The 24,957-nt window shown below is 45.7% G+C and overlaps 1 protein-coding gene across 1 annotated transcript in view; it reads right to left on the bottom strand.

The window, feature by feature from the left end:
- Window positions 1-23,630, bottom strand: part of LOC126259157 (translational regulator orb2) — a 468,570-nt gene extending 444,940 nt beyond the window's left edge. Inside the window, exon 1 of the mRNA XM_049955702.1 lies at window positions 23,475-23,630. Within this exon, the coding sequence (XP_049811659.1) occupies window positions 23,475-23,583 (109 nt within the window). The 5' untranslated portion in view covers window positions 23,584-23,630. The remainder of the gene's footprint in view (window positions 1-23,474) is intronic.
- Window positions 23,631-24,957: the final 1,327 nt, after the last annotated feature.

Below are 24,957 nucleotides of genomic sequence, written 5' to 3'. Positions count from 1 at the left end.
CCTTAGCACAAATTTCCGATTTTTAAGTCATCTTACATCCTCCTACAGTCAGTCAACGACAACACGTTCCCCTACACCATAGCGTCGTCAGCAAACAGCTGCAGACTGCTGCTCATCGTGTGTGTCACGTCATTTGTGTGTACAGAGAATAAGAGCGGCCCTATCACACTTCCCTGGGGCACTCCTGGCGATACCCTTGAACGCTCGACGTCGATGATAACGACTTAATACTTTTTGTCTTCGAGCCACCCACATAACTGGGAACCTATACCGTGTGGTCGTATCTTCCATAACAGTCTGCGGTGGGGCATATAACACGCTTTCCGGAAATCTAGGAATATGGAGTCTGACTTGTCCTTCACCCATGCTTCGCTGGATATACTGCGAGAAGACGGCAAGCTGAGTTTCACAAGAGTGATGCTTTTGAAATCCATGCTGATGAGAAGCTTTTCCATCTCTGGTAAATATATTATGTTCGACTTGCAATTATATTCAAGAATTCTGCAGCAAATCGATGTGAAGGGTACTGGTCTATAATTTTGCGGGCCCCTTTTTGTTCACCCTTTTTATACAGAGTGGTCCATTGATCGTGACCGGGCCAAAAGTCTCACGAAATAAGAGTCAAACGAAAAAACTACCAAGAACGAAACTTGAAGGGGGAAACCAGATGGCGCTATGGTTGGCCCGCCAGATGGCGCTGTCATGGGTCAAACGGATATCAGCTTCGTTTCTTTAAAATAGAACCACCATTTTTTATTACATATTCGTGTAGTACGTAAAGAAGCGCTGTAATAGTCTCAAACATATGGCTGACAATTTTAGACGAACAGTTGGTAATAGGTAGGTTTTTTAAATTAAAATACAGAACGTAGGTACGTTAGAACATTTTATTTCGGTTGTTCCAATGTGATACATGTAACTGTGTGAACCTATCATCTCTGAGAAGGCATGCTGTTGCAGCGTGACTACCTGTAAATACCACATTTGTGGTGTCACCGCCAGACACCACACTTGCTAGGTGGTAGCTTTAAATCGGTCGCGGTCCATTAGTACATGTCGGACCCGCGTGTCGCCACTGGCAGTGATCGCAGACCGGGCGCCACCACACGGCAGGTCTCGAGAGACGGACTAGCACTCGCCCCAGTTGTACGGACGACATTGCTAGCGACTACACGTACGAAGCCTTTCTCTCAATTGCCGAGAGACAGTTAGAATAGCCTTCAGCTAAGTCCATGGCTACGACCTAGCAAGGCGCATTAAACATATCTGGAGAGAGTCTCACTTGTATTATCAAGAGAAATGTACCACAATGAATTAAAGTTAAGTATACGAGAAGCTCCGTTCTTTTCTTTATAGCTTTCATCACGTATCCTGTTTCAGACTTAACGCCAGTCGGCGTGTGTGTACGCGTGCCTTTCGGTTACCCGTCACTGTGGACTGGCTGCCTTGTCAGTCCACTACAACATTAATGCAATAAATGCTCAAAATGATGTCCGTCAACCTCAATGCATTTGGCAATACGTGTAACGACATTCCTCTCAACAGCGAGTAGTTCTCCTTCCGTAATGTTCCACTTTCCCCACAAAAAGAAATCCGGGGATGTCAGATCCGGTGAACGTGCGGGCCGACGTATGGTGCTTCGGCGACCAACCCACCTGTCATGAAATATGCTATTCAATACCGCTTCCACGCGAGCTATGTGCCGGACATCCATCATATTGGAAGTACATCGCCATTCTGTCATGCAATGAAACATCTTGTAGTAACATCGGTAGAACATTACGTAGGAAATCAGCATACATTGCACCATTTAGATTGCCATCGATAAAATGGGGGCCAATTATCCTTCCTCTCATAATGCCGGACCATACACTAACCCGCCAAGGTCGCTGATGTTCCACATGTCGCAGCCATCGTGGATTTTCCGTTGCCCAATAGTGCATATTATGCCGGTTTACGTTACCGCTGTTGATGAATGATGCTTCGTCGCTAAATAGAACGCGTGCAAAAAATCTGTCATCGTCCCGTAATTTGTCTTGTGTCCAGTGGCAGAACTGTGCACGACTTTCAAAGTCGTCGCCATGCCATTCCTGGCGCATAGAAATATGGTACGGATGCAATCGATGTTGATGTAGCATTCTCAACACCGACGTTTTATAGATTCCCGAAACTCGCGCAATTTGTCTGCTACTGATGTGCGGATTAGCTGCGACAGCAGCTAAAACACCTGCTTGGGCATCATCATTTGTTGTAGGTCGTGGTTAACGTTTCACATGTGGCTGAACACTTCCTGTTTCCTTAAATAACGTAACTATCCGGCGAACGGTCCGGACACTTGGATGATGTCGTCCAGGATGCCGAGCAGCATACATAGCACACGCCCGTTGGGCATTTTGATCACAATAGCCATACATCAACACGATATCGACCTTTTCCGCAATTGGTAAACGGTCCATTTTAACACGGATAATGTATCACGAAGCAAATACCATCCACACTGGCGGAATGTTACACGATACCACGTACTTACACGTTTGTTACTATTACAACGCCATCCATCACAAAGCGAAAAAAGTGGTCCAACGAAAACATTCATATTTCTTTATGTAATACACGAATATGTAACAAAGAATGGGGGTTCCTGTTTAGAAAAATGCAGTCGATATTCGTTTGACCTATTGCAGCGCCATCTAGCGGGCCAACCATAGCGCCATCTGGTTTCCCCCTTCAAGCTAGACGAGTTTCGTTCTTTGTAGTCTTTTCGTTTGATGCTTATTTCGTGTGATATTTGGCCCGGTCACTATCAATGGACCACCCTGTATACAAGAGTCATCGCCGCTTTTTCAAGCCGCTTCGGGCTTTGCGCTGGGCGAGAGATTCGCGATAAATGCAAGCTAAGTAAGTGGCCAATGCGGCACGGTACAGTCTGTAAAACCGAACTGGGATTCCATCTCGACCAGGCGACTTACTTGTTTTCAACTCTTTCAGTTGCTTCTCTACGCTAGGGAAGCTTGTTACTTTGTCCTCCATACGAGTCTACACGATGGTCAGACGACAGCATGTATGTACGATCCTGCGGTGGGAGTGGTTTTTTAAACGCGAAAGTTAAAACTTTAGTTTTCTTCGTGCTATCTTCAACTGCCACACCAGACTAATCAACGAGTGACTGGATAGAAGCCTTCGACGCCTTTAGCGATGGTAAACCAGAGAAATAACGTCTTACGTAGTAGGAAGGAAAGTTCCGAAGAACCCAACTCAAGTGTTCGGACAGAGGTCGTATTCTTTTCAACGGAACTGTTCCGCCATCCGCACTTACGTGATAGGGAAGCGACGGGCAGCTTAAGTTAGGATGACCGGAATGGGTGCTCTACACTGTCGTCAGCATTGTAACGTGTAGTGACACTCTGGCGTGTAGGAGCAGAGCCAAGTGACGCAACGTGTGCTATCAGACGCAGGGAGGTGAGAGAGGTGCAGTGTGCTGGCGCTCTGCCCCAGAGGTACGTAGTACGAGGGAGCTCGGAGGCGGCTTGTGGGTGCGCCGCGTGTCACGAGAGCGGGTGCAGCGCTGGCCGTGACACTGCGCGTGACGTCCCGTGACGTCACGTCACGTCGGCGGGACTGCGCCAAGGTCGCCCCCGCCCGACTCGTTGCGACAGCACGACGCGCTGCTGCCACGTCCCCGACAGATGCGCCCGACTACCTCACCCCCCGCCATAGCCGGCTACGTATTAACTGAAGCTAACCTCCAGCTGTTGACTCTACTCTCCTGGCCAAGTTGCCCTGTTTTATCTTCCTTACGGACGCTGCCTCTTTTCGCAGACGATCAACTCCTACATCTACATCTACAGTCGTACTCCCCAAATCACTGCGAAGTGTACGGTAGAGGGTACGTCGCATTGTACCAGTTGTTAGGCCTTCTTTCTATTCCATTCACGTATGGAGCGCAGGAAGAATGTTTAAATGCCCACGAAGAATGACTGTTTAAATGCCCTTTTCGCGCTGTAATTGATCGAATCTTGCACTCGCGATCGCTAGGAGGTTGTAGTATCTTCTTAGAGCCAGGTGGCTTTCTGGGCATTTTTTGCGTTTACAGCCTTCTTTTCCACGCACTGAAGAAATTCGGACTGTCTAGATGATCCGGAGTACGTTGGTGATACAACTAGAAATGAGAGTTATGCAGATACCACTACCGCGCGCGAACCTCATTGGAAACGAGGAATTTTGTGGGGCCGGCCGGAGTGGCCGTGCGGTTCTAGGCGCTCCAGTCTGGAACCGAGCGACCGCTACGGTCGCAGGTTCGAATCCTGCCTCGGGCATGGATATGTGTGATGTCCTTAGGTTAGTTAGGTTTAATTAGTTCTAAGTTCTAGGCGACTGATGACCTCAGAAGTTAAGTCGCATAGTGCTCAGAGCCATTAGCCAATTTTGTGGGAATGCTGTTCACTGAAATATGACGAATAATGGACTATACTGTTCACATATGAGTACTTTAAGCTTGTTCGATTGTATGACTGTAAACTAAATTGAGAACTACGAATGCCTGACAGGCTAGAAGATTTAACTGGAGAAAACTGCCGAAAACTGTTCTGTAAGTAGGTTTCAGGCATGTTAATCTGATACAGCTACTATACAGTTTGTATCCTATTTTTTACCCCAGATCACGCCATGCGAATTCTTTAATGATACTTTGCTAATATCCCATTTTCCTTGGACGCTATTGAGGGTTGGAAAACTAAGTACACTGCTATTTTTGTATGTTCATTATTTTTATATTTTGAAACTTAATGCCTTAGATACATATTATTCTCATTTTGCAATAGTTCCAGAAACAGTATTAGGTGTTTTATGACCTTAAAAGCGAGCAAGCAGACACCTCCGACAGAAAACGACATTTTCAGGATCGGAGCAAACACTTCCCCTACACTGCTGGCAGAATATTCGCTGCCGCAGTGATTTTGTAAGTTTAAAATAATCTCTTTCGCAGCCGTAACCCTTGGGGGTCTAGGCGATGTGCTATGCTCGCCTTTCGGCTATGCGACGTAATTACCTCGCGTCGTCAAAGAAAACAATTTTTTTCATCGCATCCGGAACCACGCCCACTACTGTGCCCATTATAAATTATTTTAATAAGGATCGTCAGGCTCGCTTTTACCCGAGAGATAAGATTAATTAGTCACAAGTTTTCCACTACATCCGGCCGGAGTGACCGAGCGGTTCTAGGCGCTTCAGTCTGGAACCGCACGACCGCTACGGTCTCAGGTTCGAATCCTGCCTTGGGCATGGATGTGTGTGATGTCCTTAGGTTAGTTAGGTTTAAGTAGTTCTACGTTCTAGGGGACTGATGACCTCAGATGTTAAGTCCCATAATGCTCAGAGTCGTTTGAACCATTTTTTCCACTACTGATGTGCAGTCTGTAACTATCTGCCCACTGAAGAGGAAGTTTATCACCGCTTGCAGTATCCATTTAGCCGAATAGCAATATCAATCGAACCTTCTTTCAGTTTCTGGAGATAAAAGTTAACAGGATGAGAGAGCAGAACCACTCAAATGTAAACACGATAGTTTACACGAAAGTAATGGGCTAATCACTTGAGTCAAATTAACATTGCAAAGTCTGAATTTTGTTCTAGTTTGTCCAGCTAGCAGTTAGCTTTCCAATCCGAAAAAGGCTCTCAGCCGAAACGTCACGCTCAGCTAGACTAAAACACAACCGATGATCTCAGCAGTTTGGTCCCACAGTCCTTACCACAAATTTCCAACTTCCTTCACTGGTTTCCCTACACTGCTTACGACGAATGTTATCGAGATGGTTGCCACAAAGAATACACAGTCATATTCCTGCCTTATCAGTGTCCAATCTCAACGCATCTTCCGTCCATAATGACTGACTTCGTCGTCAAGGCGTTAAATCTTAGACATTATTTAGCCCTTTTACAATCAAATCTCTTCAGAGACCCTTGTACCCGGGAAACTAATCCAACCTGTGTTTCCTGTACACGTTATCCTCTTTAAATGTTTTTCCGCAAATTTCTGATCTTCAAAGAAGCAGAACAACCAAAAATCTATTGTCACCACTCTTCGCACTCGGAAAGCCCGAAAATGAGCACCTCCCGAAGATTATTTAACATGCGTTATAACCAATCAGTACTGCATTTTCAAATGGTTCAAATGGCTCTGAGCACTATGCGACTTAACTTCTGAGGTCATCAGTCGCCTAGAACTTAGAACTGATTAAACCTAACTAACCTAAGGACATCACACACATCCATGCCCGAGGCAGGATTCGAACCTGCGACCGTAGCGGACGCCCGGCTCCATACTGTAGCGCCTAGAACCGCACGGCCACTGCGGCCGGCACTGCATTTTCACTGCTATTGATTTCTGCCTTATAAATTAACGTTCATATCAGCGCCACCCCATTTTCCACTAGTTACACAGCTCGTTCCTGCAACGACATTTAGCCGGCATAATTTTGTCACATCATTGTAAAAAGTTTTAGAAGCAAAAAAGGAAGAAAGGTTAGGGCTTAACGTCCCACCGACCTTGAAACCTTCCTGGCAGTCCTCCGACGCCTTTGATAGCCCAGAAGCTCTGCCGGTAATATTATGTGAGTGCTTACACCAATCTGTTGAGCAGGCTCAGAAAACCACTCCATCCGCTGACGTTTGCTGAAAAGAAGGCAACACCACGTCCATGGGAAGTAGCGCTTGAAAATGTTCTTCCCGGCCACGGACACACGCTGTCTTATCGGCTAGAAATAAAGCCAAAGCTGTGAGGTTCCCATTTTATTTATTGGCTTTTAGCATCCGATATGCAGCCAGATTACTCATACTGATAATTTACTAATCAAACAAACAATACAATCTGAGGTTTCCTAACTGAACTAAAATGTAAAACTATCTTTAGCACCCTATTGACAGCATTATGCGAGGGCATACTGCAATGTAATTACTTCGAATTTCTTATGTGAAGCTTTTTTTAACATTCTACATCATTATTCGTCATAGTTACACATCTGTAGCCATCTGCCCTTAGACGGCACCGAACTGTAACGTTTAACATGGCAGTGTGTGACGTAACTATGTCTGTGCGTGAGAAACAGCGTACTGTAATCGAGTTTCGAATTAGAAATGTTCGTCCTCACATGGAGCATCCCGCCCTTAAGCATGACCTCAAACGAAAGCTGCGACATCTGCAACAATCAGATGCCGTGGCTTCACTGTCATCGATCATCCTCCGTACAGTGCGAATTGGAGCCATCCGAATTTCATCTGCTTCGAAAACTGGAAGAACACCTTCGAGGACTTCACTTGATAGTGATGAAGCGGTGCAAGCAGACGTGAGTTGTGGCTCCGTCAACAAAGTCAAAATTCCTACATTGACAGCATCAACAAATTGGTCTCTCGTTGGGAGAAATGTGCTCGTTGTCAGGATAACTATTGTGAGAAATCAATGTATAGACATGCAGAATAAAGATGTAGATGTTCTATTTAAAAAGCTTTGAGAGTTTGCACTTAACAAATTCGGAGGCACTGTTGTTCTGCACGACCTCAGATTGGCATTAACTGAGGATAGAGCCAGCGAGTATATCTAAAGCCGCGTCCACACCGGCCGCGCACCGCCCAAAACCAAGGAAAGGCGTTTGGCGCAGCAAGGCGCAGCCGGTGTGGACGTCAAAGCGCACCGCTCTGCGCGACAACGAACAAGATCCGCCCTGTGTCGGTAAGCCTACCTCAAAGGAAATGGTTCATTCGTGCGTGGCTCGGTCTGGACGGCGTTCACGCGCGCGTGTGCACTCTGGAAATGGCTGTGCACCTACGAACATTAAGAGAGACGTCACACAAGTCCATACGATCAACAAGCTTCGCAAGTTCGTGTAAGACGACTGCAGCAGCAAATTCGCTTCATCTAGGACTTTCAAATACAGAAAGGTGTCTCTACCATTTACAACCTATGAAGTGACTGGCGAAAACGCCACTGATCAAAGTTATGTCTAGCTATTAAAGTTGCCTAAGACTGAATGTCTATGTTATTCTGGTAACCGATGAGTAAATTTTTTGTGTCTTTCCCTTTTTTGGTCTCGTTGTGCATCCCCAATTTCGCTGGCAGTCTTCTATCGTTCTTCTACTTATATGTAAACGCTACTTCGATATTACGTGCGGCCTGCCGTAGCAGCTTCTTCGGCTATACCCTATACCGTCAACAACTTCGTTGCCGGTAATGTTCCCATGTGTTTTCACCGAAGCGAAGTTAACAGTTTTGCGTTCTCGCATCGACTGCAACACTTCAATATCAAGTTCGCAACAGGGTTTTCGGGATCGCTGCAGCTATTTTCAGTATGGTCTGAGCATAACATTTGCAGCTGGGCATTCGAGAAGTATAGTTCCTTGGGCAAGACCACGAGTTTCGCTGTGTTAATGCTTATCTCTGTTGGCAATTCAAATAAACTGGTATCTTGTCCCGAAGTCTGGGGTTTTGGACCGAGCTGTAGTGGTTGATGTCTTAAAGCCCGCGTCAAAATTTCATTGGTGTAGTGCTAATCACGCGATACAAGCTGTCTGTAAACTTATGTGCCGAATTGAAATCATTGTGAGCTGTTGTACACTGGTGGAACCAAGTGACGGAGATGTGCTGCAGCCACCAAAGCAACGGGAGTTGCGACATGTGTGGAACAGAGGCGCTGACTCTGGGCTCGCGGCCTGTGGCCGAGCAGTCCGCACTCCGCACCCAGCCAGGAAAACCAACAACTCATCAACGTTCGCGTTATCTGCGCACCGCGTGGCAACAGCGCCGCATTTGCTAAGCCAGCCGGTTGTAACTCACTACATGCGCAGTGCCGTTGTAGCCTCGACGCCATTTCGCGTCTGCGACATTGGGCAAATGGTATGGCGCGGGCAGCGGACATCGTCCCCGGCATAAACAGACTGTTGTCAAGCAGCAGACTACCTATGTAAATAGTACGGCGGTCGTAGTGGACGCTTCCGTGTCGCCGCGTCTTTAGCGAGTTGCGTTGTATCGAATAGGGGGAATTCGTGGTAGAAACTGACTTGCTGATGAATCTGGGGGTCATTACACTTGCGGAAAAAATAGAAATTAATTTCAGAGGTGTCGTATCGTGGGGGTGAAGGAGGCTGCGTGGCCATTCCGGTGAGTTTTCTAAAACGCCGGATGTAGGCTGAGTTGTGCCATAGTTGCAGTGGCAGCAGAGCAATGCGAAGTGTAGCGGCACCCTCTCGCTCACTGCCGCCGCCACGTGCAGATCACTCGGATGGCCACGCGCCTGCAGGACTCTGATACGCTGTGTCAAATGCGCCACGCGAACCTGTCGTGGGGATGGGGCGGACACACTTGCACGTGGGCGACTGCCATCTCTTAAACCCTGTGCAGGGGAAACGGCTGTTCATAATCCTCAGTACGAGCACGAATTGCTTTAATTTTACCATCGTGGCGTTTGCGCAAGATATATGTATGACGTAGCAGAATGTTAATAGACTCTTCTAGGAAAGGACGCTCTCAAAACTTTAACAGTAAACCACACCTGGAAGCGGAACGCTTCTCTTTTAGCGTCTACTATTGGACCTCGATGACAATCTCTGTGACGCTGTCGCGCGTACCAAACTAACCTGTGACGAAACGTTCTGCCCTTTTATAAGGTATATCCTTCGTGTGTAGTCTCTGTTCGCTACACAAATCAATCTCATTCTGACATCTGCCTTCCCTACAGTTCCTTTTATGCCAACGTTCTACGTTAATCGCCCCGCACACATACTCCCAGATATGTGAACATGTCTGTGAACAACCTCCATTCGACGGTGACATCCCCTATGCTTTCTGTTTACGTTCAGGTGAATCATACTTAAAATTAAGAATACGAGCGCCAAACTGCACTCACCACGAGTAGCAGATCGAGACCAGAAAATCGCTCGTGTGAAACGGCATTTGCACAACGCAGTCTCAAGATGTTCGTCAACCGGACCTGTCTCGTATTATGCGTGGGAGAGAGAAGCTGGCTCGCACTTCATTATTGTCAACCTGTCTTGATCCACTGCGACAACAGGTAGGAGTGGTGTGGAACGCTACTTCCCAGACTGACATTAGACACCTCCCTGACCATCTGTGTGTACAACACCGGGACTACATCGACCTATGAGGAGGCTGTACAAGGTACCTAAACGTTCGTCCGAAACCGTCTGGCCGTAAATGTGTGGCCCCGGGAATATGATCATATGCTGTTTATAATGTGTATATTGAATAAAGTTTGATCTAATGTGGTTCCAATTTCTCACGGAACTGCCGGCCGTAGTGGCCGAGCGGTTCTAGGCGCTACAGTCTGGAACCGCGCGACCGCTACGGTCACAGGTTCGAATCCTGCCTCGGGCATGTATGTGTGTGATGTCTTTAGGTTAGTTAGGTTTAAGTAGTTCTAAGTTCTAGGGGACTGATGACTGCAGCATTTAAGTCCCATAGTTCTCAGAGCCATTCTCACGGAACTCTTTTTTTCACTAGGGTATAAACTTGCTACTTGCAGCAGGAGACAGAGCCTTGTTATACAATTGCAGCCTTTGTGGTGGGGGATGCAACTTGTGCTGTTCCAACATCAATATTGTCCGAGCTTCATCTACCAGACCGGTGACATGCGTGTTTTGTATAGTACACCCAACTGTTTTCCACTCGTCCCCTGCTCAGAACACTGTAAAATGTTACCTTTGTCCGCAGCTCTTGGTCGTGCGGTAGCGTTCTCGCTCCCCACGCCCGGGTTCCCGGGTTCGATTCCCGGCGGGGTCAGGGATTTTCTCTGCCTCATGATGAGTGGGTGTTGTGTGATGTCCTTAGGTTAGTTAGGTTTAAGTAATTCTAAGTTCTAGGGACTGATGACCATAGATGTTAAGTCCCATAGTGCTCAGAGCCAATTGTTACCTTTCATGGCCGAATATTGTACCGCGGCAGGATGAATTTCTTAGAGAAATCCCGTGTATCGTCTCCAGCCGCGGACATCAGTAGCGAACCAGAGTATGTCTCGGACCTTCATAGAAGCCTACAACCGCCATTGAATGCCCTTAGAATCAGCTTTTCAGAATCACACGGATGCTCTTCATCCATTGTTGGTACATTAATGCGATGAACGAAAACTTAATCTCGTACAGAGTAACGTCGTCAATACAGAGAAATTTGTCCTTACAAACGTTTTAACTGGAGTGACTGTACAACAGGGTTTAGTTCAATCCGGCAGATAATAAGTCTCATGTAGACTCATCAGACGTGATGTAATTAACTCATTGGTGTAATTAATCGATTATTAATTAATTATCCTTTTGATGAACGTTTTACCGACCCCTTTGGGGCATTATCGGGGGAGAGAAAACCAAAGCAGCTTCATTGCACTTGTGAATCAGACAAAATGAAATGGTAACCGTAGTTTTTAGCTACTGGGTACATCGTGAGAAACAGAGTTAATGGAAATTGAGGAAGCAGGGTGAGGGGACGGTGTGTGGACATTATGGAGTTTTGCTTTCTTTTCGTTTTAATTAGTCAGGATATACACATATTCTTCTAACTGCAGCTGGTTTCTAGTTTAGGTGTCTGATTGTCTTTCTTCCAAACGCCTCCAGCCTAGTGTTCAGATGTTTGCCACAGTTTTATGAGTAGAAGTGGAGAGCGTGCAGGGTGCTTCCACACATTGCTACAAGAACTGGGGGTAATTCCCATAGTTAAAATATTTTTATGAATATATGCCATACGAAATGTTACGTGCTGCAGAGTTGTAGGTCGCCAAGTAGATGCTCCATACAAGAAACGATGCATGCGTGGAAACGGCGAAACCTCCCGATGCTACCTGGGTCTCTTCTAACTGCTGTTGAGACGAAATGCTATGTAGTGGGGTACCCCACATATTACATGTGCTCCCTAGAAGGTGAGGAGACCGTGTAGGCCTTGAGAAGGCAGTGTCCAAAAACAGGCGTACATCATACAGAGTCGCACTGGGGCCTTGCGGAACTGTGGCATCTCTCATTAACTCAGTAATACTAAACCCTCGTAAAATTTATGGTTGTAGTAGGGTATAAAACAGGACATTTTGTATGTAACATATATTAGAGATCTAATAACGGTAACTAACTAACGCATAATCTATAAATTATGGCTTCCTTTAGCCTGCCGTAATGGCCGAGCGGTTCTAGGCGCTTCAGTCTCGAACCGCGCGACCGCTACGGTCGCAGGTTCGAATCCTGCCTCGGGCAGGGATGAGTGTGATGTCGTTAGGTTTAAGTAGTTCTAAGTTCTAGGGGACTGATGACCGCCCGCATCTCGTGGTCGTGCGGTAGCGTTTTCGCTTCCCACGCCCGGGTTCCCGGGTTCGATTCCCGGTGGGGTCAGGGATTTTCTCTGCCCCGTGATGGCTGGGTGTTGTGTGATGTCCTTAGGTTGGTTAGGTTTAAGTAGTTCTAAGTTCTGGGGGACTGATGACCATAGATGTTAAGTCCCATAGTGCTCAGAGCCATTTGAACCATTTTTGACTGATGACCTCAGATGTTAAGCCCCATAGTGCTCAGAGCCATTTGAACAATTTTGAACCATGACTTCCTTTGAATAAAATGTGAAGTAGTAAATTTTATGATGATTTAGCAGCAATGTAACGTTTTCCTCCCTTAATGTTCTACTGTTAACATCGCACCAGTTACCATGAAAAACCACAGGTTCCATCTGTGTATTACCGAGGCACATATAATACGTACTGTGTATGGGGTCGTAGCAGAGATAGCCTTATGCCAGTAAGTTTCTTTCTAAAATAAATAAATAATTAAAAAAATTATTCGCGAATAAAGGTATTATTCCTCTCGACGTATGCAAACAATTATTTGTTACTTATTATTTGTATCTTACATGACGAGTAACGTAGAATATCGCCGCATTGTCTTTGTTTAGAACTCTAATAGCACTCTATCACTTACAATCAGTGTTTGCCCTCGCGTCTCTGCACAGTTTCTGTTTGAAAAATATTCTTTTAATATGTGATGCAACTGTTTGTCTCTGTGGCGCAGAGGGTTAAGTTGCAGACAACGGAGATAAAGGCCTGGATTTCGATCCCTCATCCGACATAATGTTCCGGAGTCATTATTAAAACTACAGATCTCCTTATAACTATCTGAATAAGTTTTTCAAAGTTCAAAGGAAGGCACGGCACACAATTTCCGGTACACAATGCCTAGTAAAGCAATGCGGTATTCAAACCAAAAACAGCTTTAGCTGCTTTACAGTTTTAACAACTGCAAAACAAGAATGTTCGTAGCCAAGTGGCCTTAGCCCAAGCACCTACACTACCGATGCGGCCCAATTCAACCGATTCTGCACTTGGCAGTACTTTCTCCTCCCCTTGCCAACAAGCGGGAGCACTGCCTAACTATGCAGAGATGAGAATGCTGCCAATAAAAAAGAGACTCGAATCTGTACTACTTTTCACAGTTGTACCTAGATTACTAACGCTATCGAAAGTGGATAGCGTGTTCGTAGTGCTACGATATGCGTGGACAAAATAAGGACACAGTTGTTGGTAATGATGGAATTAAAAGTCTCGTAAAGTGGCATTAGTCAAAGTGCTTCGCCAAACTACATAAAAACGTAATAATTTCTGGAATGCTGCTAGGTGTCAAAAGTCATCCGGAATAATCTAAAGCAGGGGCGGGCAAACGTTGCACGCGGCTCATGAGCACACAGCGCTGCACGTGTGCTGCTCGCGTGCAATCGTCGAACGGAGCAGTGGCGACAGCCGGCAGGTTGCCGCAGTGTAGTTCCAGGCTAAGCTGCGGACGTTGAAGCGAAGCGACCACTACGTAGTGAATTTCAGTAACCGGAAAATACAGAGTGAATCAAGGAAACGGAGAATTGGAGATTTGCTATCTTTTAAAAAGGAATGGGAGAATCATTTTTTCTCTGTGCAAAAACGTGAAAATTGGAAATGTATAATATGTGACAGTATTCTCGCTGGTCAGCGGAAGTTTAATATTGAACGCCATTATAATAAATTTCAGTATGTTGCCGTTCTTAGTGCAATAAAAGAGGAATTTCTCAAGCGATTGGGGATATATCTTACTTATCCCAAGGTTTTGAATAGTTCTCGAGACAATCTGCTGTTTCTGTAGATGATATTCATCCCAGTTTGCAAATGGAATTAATAGGTCTACAGCGTAATTCTCGTGTGAGAGACAGGTTCCTTTTGGCAAGACGTGTGATAGATTTTTATCACGACTTTCCACAGCAAGTTTCCTCGTCTCCATCGTGAAGCCGCGAAGATAATGTCAATGTTTGGCTCGACATACGTTTGTGAGAGATTTTTTTCTGTTATGAAAATTAATAACTCTCGGTTAAGAGCAAACATCAGTAATGAAAATTTGCGTAACTGTTTGCGTTTGTCTGTATGTAGAAATTTTGTTCCAGACATTAAACGTATTGTTAACTCCACCTGTGATAATTAAATAAAACGTATCGTAGGTAATAGGTGCTCTTTCAAACGATGATTACTTTCAAGCACTCCTACTACCCTTATTCCTTCATTCAATAAAGCAGGCCAGGAAACAAAACGCATTACAGGGGAGGGGAGATAAGCGGGTGGCCAGCTTGCTCCTGTGTGCACGCAGAACACCTGTTAACTGCACACGTGCATGTGCACCGCACACGAGCAGAATTCCTGCCCGCCCCTGATCTAAAGTGTTCTAGGATTAACTCTCAGTACGCCTTGCGTTACAAGAGTGAACATTTATCCGGCCCTGTGCTGTTATTTACTGCTTTGGGACTTTAAACATTTCACAAGACACTCAGAATTTGAATACATAAAAGATTTCATAATACGTAGTGACCCGATCGTGATGCACAGGACGGTTATAGTTAAACTTTCGCTACTTCAGACGGCCCCCATGAAAATCGGCTGATCGTAGGATGACAAACCTTAGTAGAAACATTTGTAACGAAATGCGGAAGAGAAATAATGAATAAACGGTTGAAAGACACATTTTAATTTTGACAAAAGACTGTAACATGTGTTAAATTGCGTACCATGTTTACGTTCCAGTTTACAAATGTTGCTCGATGTGACGACCATCTGCATCCACGACAGCCTTGAAGTTTGCACAGGTACCATCTCACAGCACTTTTCGAACGGTGTCCCAGAGAACGTTCAGCTGCATGGTAGTTCGTGTACTGCTTGAAGATCGCACACATAGCGTCCAGCATTCTCAGCCATGGCACTGGTAACGCTTCAACAATTTGTAGTGCAATGAGCTGTCGGCCTCTCCCAGGAGCGATTCCCAAATCGTCAGTTAATTTGAACCCCGGTGCGGAAAGAGGACCTCTTCGTATTTCTTTGATGCGTCGATATTTGCGAAGACCAGCAGACTACTGCCGTTGTTTTGATCAAACAGCTTTACGAGTAAAACCCTGCTTACCTTCATGAGTACCTGCAGCTGTAATACACACTGATGCTTGTCTTTCAGCCTTATGTCGCCGTACGTATAGCGCCTAACTGCAAGTCATGACGCTAATAACACTACTATATAACAACGTAAATTCTGCAACGCAGAGTATGAACATCACTCGTGCAAATCTGCGTGCCGGCCGGTGTGGCCGAGCGGATCTAGGCGCTTCAGTCTGGAACCGCGCGACCGCTACGGTCGCAGGTTCGAATCCTGCCTCGGGCATGGATGTATGTGTTGTCCTTAGTTAGGTTCAAGTAGTTCCAAGTTCTAAGGGTCTGATGACCTCAGATGTTAAGTCCCATAGTGCTCAGAGGCATCTGAGCTATCTGCAAAGCTGGGTACTCATACGGTCAGTAGTTTTCCGTTTACAACGGCTCTAGTAGTCAAAGTTTAAATGTAACCACCCTCTACTTCGAGGCGCTAGGGATGCACTCGTACAATGCTTCATTGCTCTAGGTAGAATGGTATGAAAACCGGAGCACTTTTGCCGGCCGAAGTGGCCGTGCGGTTAAAGGCGCTGCAGTCTGGAACCGCAAGACCGCTGCGGTCGCAGGTTCGAATCCTGCCTCGGGCATGGATGTTTGTGATGTCCTTAGGTTAGTTAGGTTTAACTAGTTCTAAGTTCTAGGGGACTAATGACCTCAGCAGTTGAGTCCCATAGTGCTCAGAGCCATTTGAACCGGAGCACTTTTCTCTCAAATATTGCTTCATTCTGGCAACTTTCTATCGAGAAAGTGTCAAAAGGCGATATGAATATTTTCTCGCCTTTCTAAAGCAAAGGGAGAAGATCCAGCCATTATAGAACTGTCTTACTCACGATTTAAAAAACGAATAGTTCAACTGTCCATAATCAAAGCCGGTTTATAAGGAATTTTAGAGGTTTTAAAGGCAAGTAAATGCAGAAGACATGGGGTGACAAGTTTGAAATGTAATCGTGCTAGAAAAAGAAAGTTTATTTTTCGACTTTGAACGGGATTTCGGAGGTGAAGCTGACGTGGAACCACGCTGACGTGGAACTACGACGAAACTGTTCCCCAACTAGAGCGAAAATAAGACTCGTTCGGTGCTGTCATCTGAAGAACAGACTGGTATTGTTCGTAGCCATGCTAGGTACTTCAGCGAATATCAACAAGTGCGAGCAACGAACAACTGGGTAGTTGAGGTTGAATCTGCAGTCACGACGTGAGAATGGAACTAGAGAGAATAAAGCCAGTTAGGTTTCTCGTTGTCCAACAAAGCTTTTGAACTCCTCAGGAGCAAGTAGCTCTCAGCCTGTTCGAAGGAGTTTAGCGTTGCCTTGCTCCGCGCGCAGCCGGGGGTAACAGTAGGCAGTAAGGGCCCCGTCCTTTTTTGTGCGACAAGGAGCGGTAGTGGCTCGTCCCCTGCCCAACCGGCTGGCGACATTAACTCGCTCTAGCCTGCGGGCGACGACACGGCCTGCTGAATACTTAACGTCCGTGACAAGCGCCTAAATATTTACGAAGCGGCGCTGGCAACAGCAGCAGTAGCAGCAGCGCGGGGAACACGCGCCCGAGCCGCTGACGCTGTGCTATGAAATAAAAAAAAGCCATTGCGCCACGCGTGCTGCGCTGCACACCTTGCGCTGAGCTAGCTGCCATCTGCACAGTACCTCGAGTCTGACTCCCCGCGATAACGAGTTCATGGCTCTGCTTGTCTAAAGAGTATGCCTGCAGATAAGCCTTGTCGTTAAGCAGTCACGGCCCGATGTGAGTCAAGGCTGACAGATATTGCGGCAGCGGAAAGTACTGTTGACCACTATGGCGGTCGCTTCCTTCCGCAATTCCTTACCATAAACAAGGCACAATTCGAAACGTATCGCATTGGCCGAACGATCGAACGATTTCTCTTTCTTTTTTTCTTTCTTTCTCTCTCTCTCTCTCTCTCTCTCTCTCTCTCTCTCTATCTCTCTCTCTCTCCCCCTTCCTCCCTCTCCCTCTCACAAATGATTTTTCTTGCACCGTCCGATCTATAATAAAGTGTTCTGGAGGAGCAGTGATTGCTCCTTCTTATCTACTTAAAGTATACATGTCGAGCGTCTTAGAGGGAAAACCGCAAATTTATCCTATTGGCTTTTCCCGGTAATAGCTAAACCTCATTCTTCGTGAAACTTTCTGATTCGTTGCTCGCAATAGTCCCCATACTCCCTCAATATCACAGGAAGCGAACGCCAGATCTTTCCTTACTTAGAACACGCTACCGTGCATCCATGGATAATTTTTCGGGATAGATCGTAATGATGTGGAACGAGTCATTTTACATTCACATGGCAATTAATTTGTACATATGGTTACATTCAGAACTTTTCAAAAAAATTTCTCAAAAGAAAGAAAGACTTACAGATGTTCTGAGTTAGTAATTACTATCCACCACCTTCTACACACATTACACGGGTTCCCAGGTAGATGCCGTGTTTCTTGACTTCCGCAAGGCGTTCGATACAGCTCCCCACAGTCGTTTGATGAACAAAGTAAGAGCATATGGACTATCAGACCAATTGTGTGATTGGATTGAAGAGTTCCTAGATAACAGAACGCAGCATATCATTCTCAATGGAGAGAAGTCTTCCGAAGTAAGAGTGATTTCAAGTGTGCCGCAGGGGAGTGTCGTAGGACCGTTGCTATTCACAATATACATAAATGATCTTTTGGATGACATCGGAAGTTCACTGAGGCTTTTTGCAGATGATGCTGTGGTGTATCTAGAGGTTGTAACAATGGAAAAATGTACTGAAATGCAGGAGGATCTGCAACGAGTTGACGCATGGTGTGCAGGGAATGGCAATTGAATCTCAATGTAGACAAGTGTAATGTGCTGCGAATACATAGAAAGATAGATCCCTTATCATTTAGCTACAAAATAGCAGGTCAGCAACTGGAAGCAGTTAATTCCATAAATTATCTGGGAGTACGCATTAGGAGTGATTTAAAATGGAATGATCATATAAAGTTGATCGTCGGTAAAGCAGATGCCAGACTGAGATTCATTGGAAGAATCCTAAGGAAATGCAATCCGAAAACAAAGGAAGTAGGTTACAGTACAGTTGTTCGCCCACTGCTTGAATACTGCTCAGCAGTGTGGGATCCGTACCAGATAGGGTCGATAGAAGAGAGAGAGAAGATCCAACGGAGAGCAGCGCGCTTCGTTACAGGATCATTTAGTAATCGCGAAAGCGTTACGGAGATGATAGATAAACTCCAGTGGAAGACTCTGCAGGAGAGACGCTCAGTAGCTCGGTACGAGCTTTTGTTAAAGTTTCGAGAACATACCTTCACCGAGGAGTCAAGCAGTATATTGCTCCCTCCTACGTATATCTCGCGAAGAGACCATGAGGATAAAATCAGAGAGATTAGAGCCCACACAGAAGCATACCGACAATCCTTTCCACGAACAGTACGAGACTGGAATAGAAAGGAGAACCGATAGAGGTACTCAAGTTACCCTCCGCCACACACCGTCAGGTGGCTTGCGGAGTGTGGATGTAGATGTAGATTACAGTAAGAGAAATTATTCTACACAACAGAAGGAGTTGACAAGGAGAAATTTTCTCAGTTTGTTTTCAAATTTTATTTTACTGTCTGTCGGACATTTTAGATCACTTGGTAAATTATAAAAAAAAATTGTTGCAGCATTGTAAACCCCTTTTTATGCTAAAGATAACCTTAATTTGGAGTAATGAATGATATCTTTCCTTCTGGTATTCTAATTCCGTACACCGTTATTCATTCTGGATGTAGTGGATTATTTACAGCAGCCTTCTTGAGGGAGTAAATCTGCTGTGAAGGGGTAGTCAGAATTCCCAACTCCTTAAACAGATGTCTTCAAGACGATCATGGATGAGCACCACATATTATTCTTACAGCACATTTTTACGCAGTGAAGACTTATTTTCATAAAAATGTGTTACCCCAGAACATTATTCCAAATGAAATTATTGAATGAAAATCTACAAAAAATATCAAGTTACTGATTTGTCTCTCCTCAAGATTCGCAATGATTGTAAGTGCAGACGTGTCTGATCTAAGTTGTTTTAGGAGTTCCAAAATGTACATTTCCAAATTTAGGATCTTATCAGAATGTACACCTAGGAATTTTGAAGTTTCTACCCTATTTATTATTTCATCGCCATTTGTTACACTTATCATGATGTTAGTACTCCGAGATGTTGTCTCTTTATATCCATCTTTTCACAGATGGTTGCAGAGCTCGACTGTTTGATACAGGATGTCAAATTAAACACCTTTCAGCCGTCTAGCTTCCAAACTTATTTTATTTGGCCACCAGCTTCGGCTATTTACTACGCCATCTTCAGGCCTCTGACCGGCGTGTAGGAAGATTGCACCCCGATTCTGATCAAAATATGGGCTGGAATGCTGGTATTAGTAGATTTCTGCTTGGTATAGCCATACCTTCAACCATCATCTGTCGGCAGATGCTCGCTTGCTAAAGCGATATCTACAACTATCATCTGCCGACAGATGATGGTTGAAGGTATGGCTATAGCAAGCAGAAATATACTAATACGAGTTTTGTGGGCCCCGTTTTTTATCAGAACAGTGTGGAGTCTTCCTACATGTCTGTCTGGGGCCTGAAGATGTCATAATAAATCGCTGAAACTGGAAGCCAAATAAAATAAGTTTGAAAACTAGACGACTGAAATTTTTCTAAATGGATATCACGAATACGTTGTGTCTTTAAAACTGAGGTGAGACCATTCGGAAAACTTTCAAGAATTTTGTTTACCACTTCTTTTGTTTCTGTACATTTGTTTGGATTGATTACGATACTAGTTTCATCTGCAAAAGTCATCTGCAAAAGAACTAATTCTGCTTGTTGTATACTAGACGGAAGATCGTTTACATATACGAGGAACAATAGTGGACCTAAGATTGAACGTTGGGGAACCCCTTCCGTGGTTTCTCCCTAGTCAGAATTATGCTCCCAGACTATACTGGCTGAATTACTAAGTACAAATTTCTGCATTCTTTTGGCTAGGTGTGACACCCATTAACTTGCTATACCATCAATCCGATAAAAAAAATTATGTAGCAGAATGCTGTGATTCACACAGTCAGATTCCACCATCAGCGAGAAATGTTTATTTCTTTAAAAGGAAGTGTTTAAATTTCCAGTAAGGCGTACGTCCAGGTAATTATTGGGAGGACTGGTCCTACACCATTACCTCTTTTATTGGATAACAAGCACCTCTCGTCATTCGTTACTCGTCACTCGTTACTTATGGCAGCATATGTAATGAAACTTCTGTAGAAAAGCTGCAGCTTGGAACTTAGAAGGCATACATATGCAGTCGTCAAGCAACGCGAACTGCACTGCTCTTACGGAACGAATTTCGAAAGGTCAAGGCGAGTTGAGCATTAACGACCCGTCGTCAGCAAGGCCATTAGCGACTAAGCACAACCAGATTCGGATGAGGATGGCAGAAGGAAAATGGTTCAAATCGCTCTAAGCACTATGGGACTTAACATCTGAGGTCATCAGTCCCCTAGACTTAGAACTGCTTAAACCCAACGAACCTAAAGACATCGGGACCGATGACCGTCGCAGTCTGGTCCCTTTAATCCCACAAACCAAACCACCAACCTAAAGACATCACACACAACCATGCCCAAGGCAGGATTCGAACCTGCGACCGTAGCATCCGCGTGGTTCCGGACTGAAGTGCCTAGAACCGCTCAGCCACCGCGGCCAGCTGGCAGGAGGACTGGACGTAATCTCACTTAGTGAACCGTCCCGGAAGCAGTTTAAATAAATTAGGGGAACATGGACCGGAAACGTCGCTCTAGGATTTGAATATCCTTCTTCCAGAAATAGTCCCATCGCTGTTCCGCTAAGCTCGATACATCGCAATTATGATACGATTGAAATACACACAATAAACAAAAGAATAAGTCTAACGTTTTGCAATGTCTGTTACGCAATGTCTGCACAAATGCATATCAAACTAAAAATATACATAGGTTTATAACAAATTTTTATAGTCGTAACAACAAGTTCCGAACATCTACGCTTATTTTTTAGCGTCTCTGTACAGTGGAAGTGTACAAGTGGGGGCGTGTGACTGAAGCAGATACGTGTGGAAATGGAGCGGAACAGTTTTCTGCGCTGAGTGCGAGCAAGCCACGTGCCATTGCGCATGCAGCAGGGCCTTGTGGAAGTGTAACCTGCAGGGGAGACGCTAACCGGCCGCTAACTCGAGAAGCGGCCGTCTCCTCGTTAGTGCCGTGGCCTGCACGGCTCAAGCCCTGACGAACTGCCAACTGCGGACCCCTGCGTCCTGCGGCTATTTCTGCTCTGTCCGGCAGCCGTATGCTACCAAACCCGCACGATTCCGAGGGCGTTATGGAACAAAAACCGTCGCGAACTGGGGTTATCAGTACAGATATCTCAGCGATATAGCGCAGCTGCGCTGTCCGATCGCGCAGTGTGGACAGTCAGCTGATGCGAAGGCTACTGGCTTCCTGCCAGAACGGGCTCAACCTTAAGCTTGTTTGTAAATACCACTGAGTTTGTAACTGACGGGCAGGTCTTGCTTAGTGGCTGCTTCACACTCTCTTCTCCGTCACAACAAAAAAAACCGCAACCATCACTGTATTAGCGGAGAATACTAAACAATCAGCACTGTCGTAGACATAGGCGGCAGCATTGCAAATCACTGTCAGCGTGCGTGAACGCGTCCAGCTGAGTGACCAAAAGCAAAAACAGTGCGTGTTGCGTTAGAATCATAAGAAATAGACGCACAGACGTTACGTGTAATACGTGTTGACAGCAAAAACAGCAAGATTACTGCTTGATGTCTACCTGATGTCGCTTTGCATCTGTGGAAACGGATAATCCACTGCACTTGCAGCGAATCAGAGACGTGATTACTTCTAAAGTACTGTAGAAAACACGTGGAATGAGCACTCCACTCGACTTGAAAATCACACGAGTTCAACCGTAGGGCAGCAGGTTGCCACTGTTGATTGATTGGTACACTACTGCGAATGAAATTCATCTGTGGGTGAGAATGAAAAAAATACTGTGAGATCTCTTCGCTGTACGAGACGATGTCCTGGAATTTGTACGAGACATGAATCTTACCAAATATGTAAGATATTATATCCAGAAGTACTAGTGGTTGTTGCTTTGTTGATGTCTTCCTAGAGTGCGAAAAGTAGAGAAGACTGATGTCTGTATTGTGAGAAGGGTGCTTAAATTATGCTAATATAACGCAATATTACGCTTTTATAGTAACAAAAAAATTAGGATCGGGACCAGTCTCTACTTTATTGGTATTGCGCGATACATTTCGAGAGTTAATAACCGATCTTCAGTTGTATTTGGTCTACAACAATCGGCTAAGTTCAGCTGGGTGATGTTGTTGTGGCTTTTCAACAGGTCACACTGTTTTCTTTTTCATGACAAACATAGATCCACAATAATATTACTCTATCTTCATAACACTTTTAAGCAAGGATGACAACATTATTCAGAACTGTAGATGTTCCTAAAAATGACATCATAATCCTCCAAAATAGCCACGGTCGCGAGTTGTTGTCATTCTACTATTTGCTACTGTTGCGCTATGCATAGTTTCCGCGGCCTGTCAGTTATTTTACGTAATTTATGTGCAAGTAGCGATATAAACGTTGCTTTGTACTCGTTCTGTGACTAAACCTACGCCTATACTCCGCAAGCGACATTATCTTCTCCCCCCTTCCGCGTTCCATTCACGAATGGCGTGCGTCCATTCACGAATAGCGTGCGATGTGTCGTTATAAACAAGCCGCGTTATCTGTAAAATTCCTAGCTGCGTGCCATTTACAAAAATCGTGGCACGCGTGTAGCGCATCTCTCGGGCGAATCACGTGAGCGGGCGCCAGTTTCAAACCACTCGCGTACACAGTGGAGTATCAGTCCCGACGTACACAGTTACACACGCAGAGTCACACTTGTACACGTCTCGGCGTCACCGGGCAGCGTGAGCTCACCTTTTCCGGTGACGGGCGTCGTGGAGAAGAGTCCGAGGCCGCCCCACGGGTAGAAGGGGTCGGTGGCGGTCGGAGTCTCGGCGGGCGCGGTCCCGAAGGCGCGGAACATGGTTGGCGCTAGCGCGGGCGGCGGCGGCGGCGGCGGCGAGACGAGAGCGGGCGCGGGCTGCGGCGGCGTCTGGTAGCGCGCACAGAGTCGGAGCAGCGGCGCGGCCGCCAGGTGAAAGTGTTGGCCCGGCCTGGTCGCGGTGCGGCCCGCCGGGTGGAGGGGCAGGGGGAGGGGGACGGGGCAGGGCGCCCCCCACCACCGCCGGCCTTCACCTTGCGCCGCTCAGTTATCAACCGCGCGCGCTGATGGATGGCACCGCGGGGATGCCGCGAGTGCCAATACGTCCCAGGCGCCGCCTCTCCACTGCCTCAACATTTACGTCGCCTTCTACCAACACCGGGAGCGACGGAAGCGCCTTCTAACTTCGGCGGACATCCAGAAACGACTGCCTCTGGAAGGCTCCTCGTTTTACGGCGAAAGCGTAATTGTTTGTGACTCAGAAATACGATGTTTCCACCATGTAAAGTGGCTTACTCACCACGTCACTTCGTGTTGAGCGCAGGAGGCCCGTACTGGTGTCAGGCGTTCTTGCAATGATGTATCAGTTACTAGCACGCTCAGACACTTTAGTCTGCTCATACAGTAGCGTTACTTTCGGGCGCTTTGTAGAGATTCATTGAAAACTGCATTCAGTAGTCTTTTTAGTTCAAATACACAAAATAATTCACTATAGATTTTCGACAAATATGCGTTATTGTCCACTATTTGAAAATTACAGTTCAAATATAAAACATTATTAAAAATTAAAAAATCAAACAAAATACTCGCCACCCAGCAATTTCAGTTACAAATTATTTGGCACAAAAGTTATTGCAATATGTCTTCGTATTTTGTGGGACATCCTTTTGATTTAATCACTGCCTCGACTTTGGGCGGCATGGAGTCCACCAACTGTCGAAGATCTTCTGGTCTGATCACTCTGAACGATGAACTGGCGATGGCCTCTTGGAGCTCCTTCTTGTTACTGGGATTCCATCGGGAAACCATCGTTTTAAGCCCAGACGACAAGTTCGCTATTGGTGTGAGGTCGGAACTGTTGCCAAGAAAAAGGCAGTACACTAATTTGATGGTTATCGAACCATTTATTATTGAATTTCGCGGTATGACATGGCGCACTGTCTTGCTCAAAAATAGACCTTCAAAGAAATAGCGGACAGAGAGCAGCAATTTCAACACTCACGCTTCGTCTTAGCATTTCTTTGCGATATTGTGATTCTGTAACACTGCCAGACGTCCAATGCCATGACTTGACGGGCAGCTCCACACCATGGCCCTGATGGGATGCTTCACAGTGGCAGTGATGCAGTGAGGCAGTAAGTCCTCGCCTGGTCGACGACGAACGAACTTAATCTCGTCACTCCAAACGCCTCTCTC

This window comes from Schistocerca nitens, chromosome 5, assembly GCF_023898315.1.
Source record: "Schistocerca nitens isolate TAMUIC-IGC-003100 chromosome 5, iqSchNite1.1, whole genome shotgun sequence".
NCBI classification, from domain to species: domain Eukaryota; kingdom Metazoa; phylum Arthropoda; class Insecta; order Orthoptera; family Acrididae; genus Schistocerca; species Schistocerca nitens.
The sequence above is the reverse complement of the archived record's forward strand: the minus strand, read 5'-3'. Positions and strand labels throughout refer to the sequence as shown.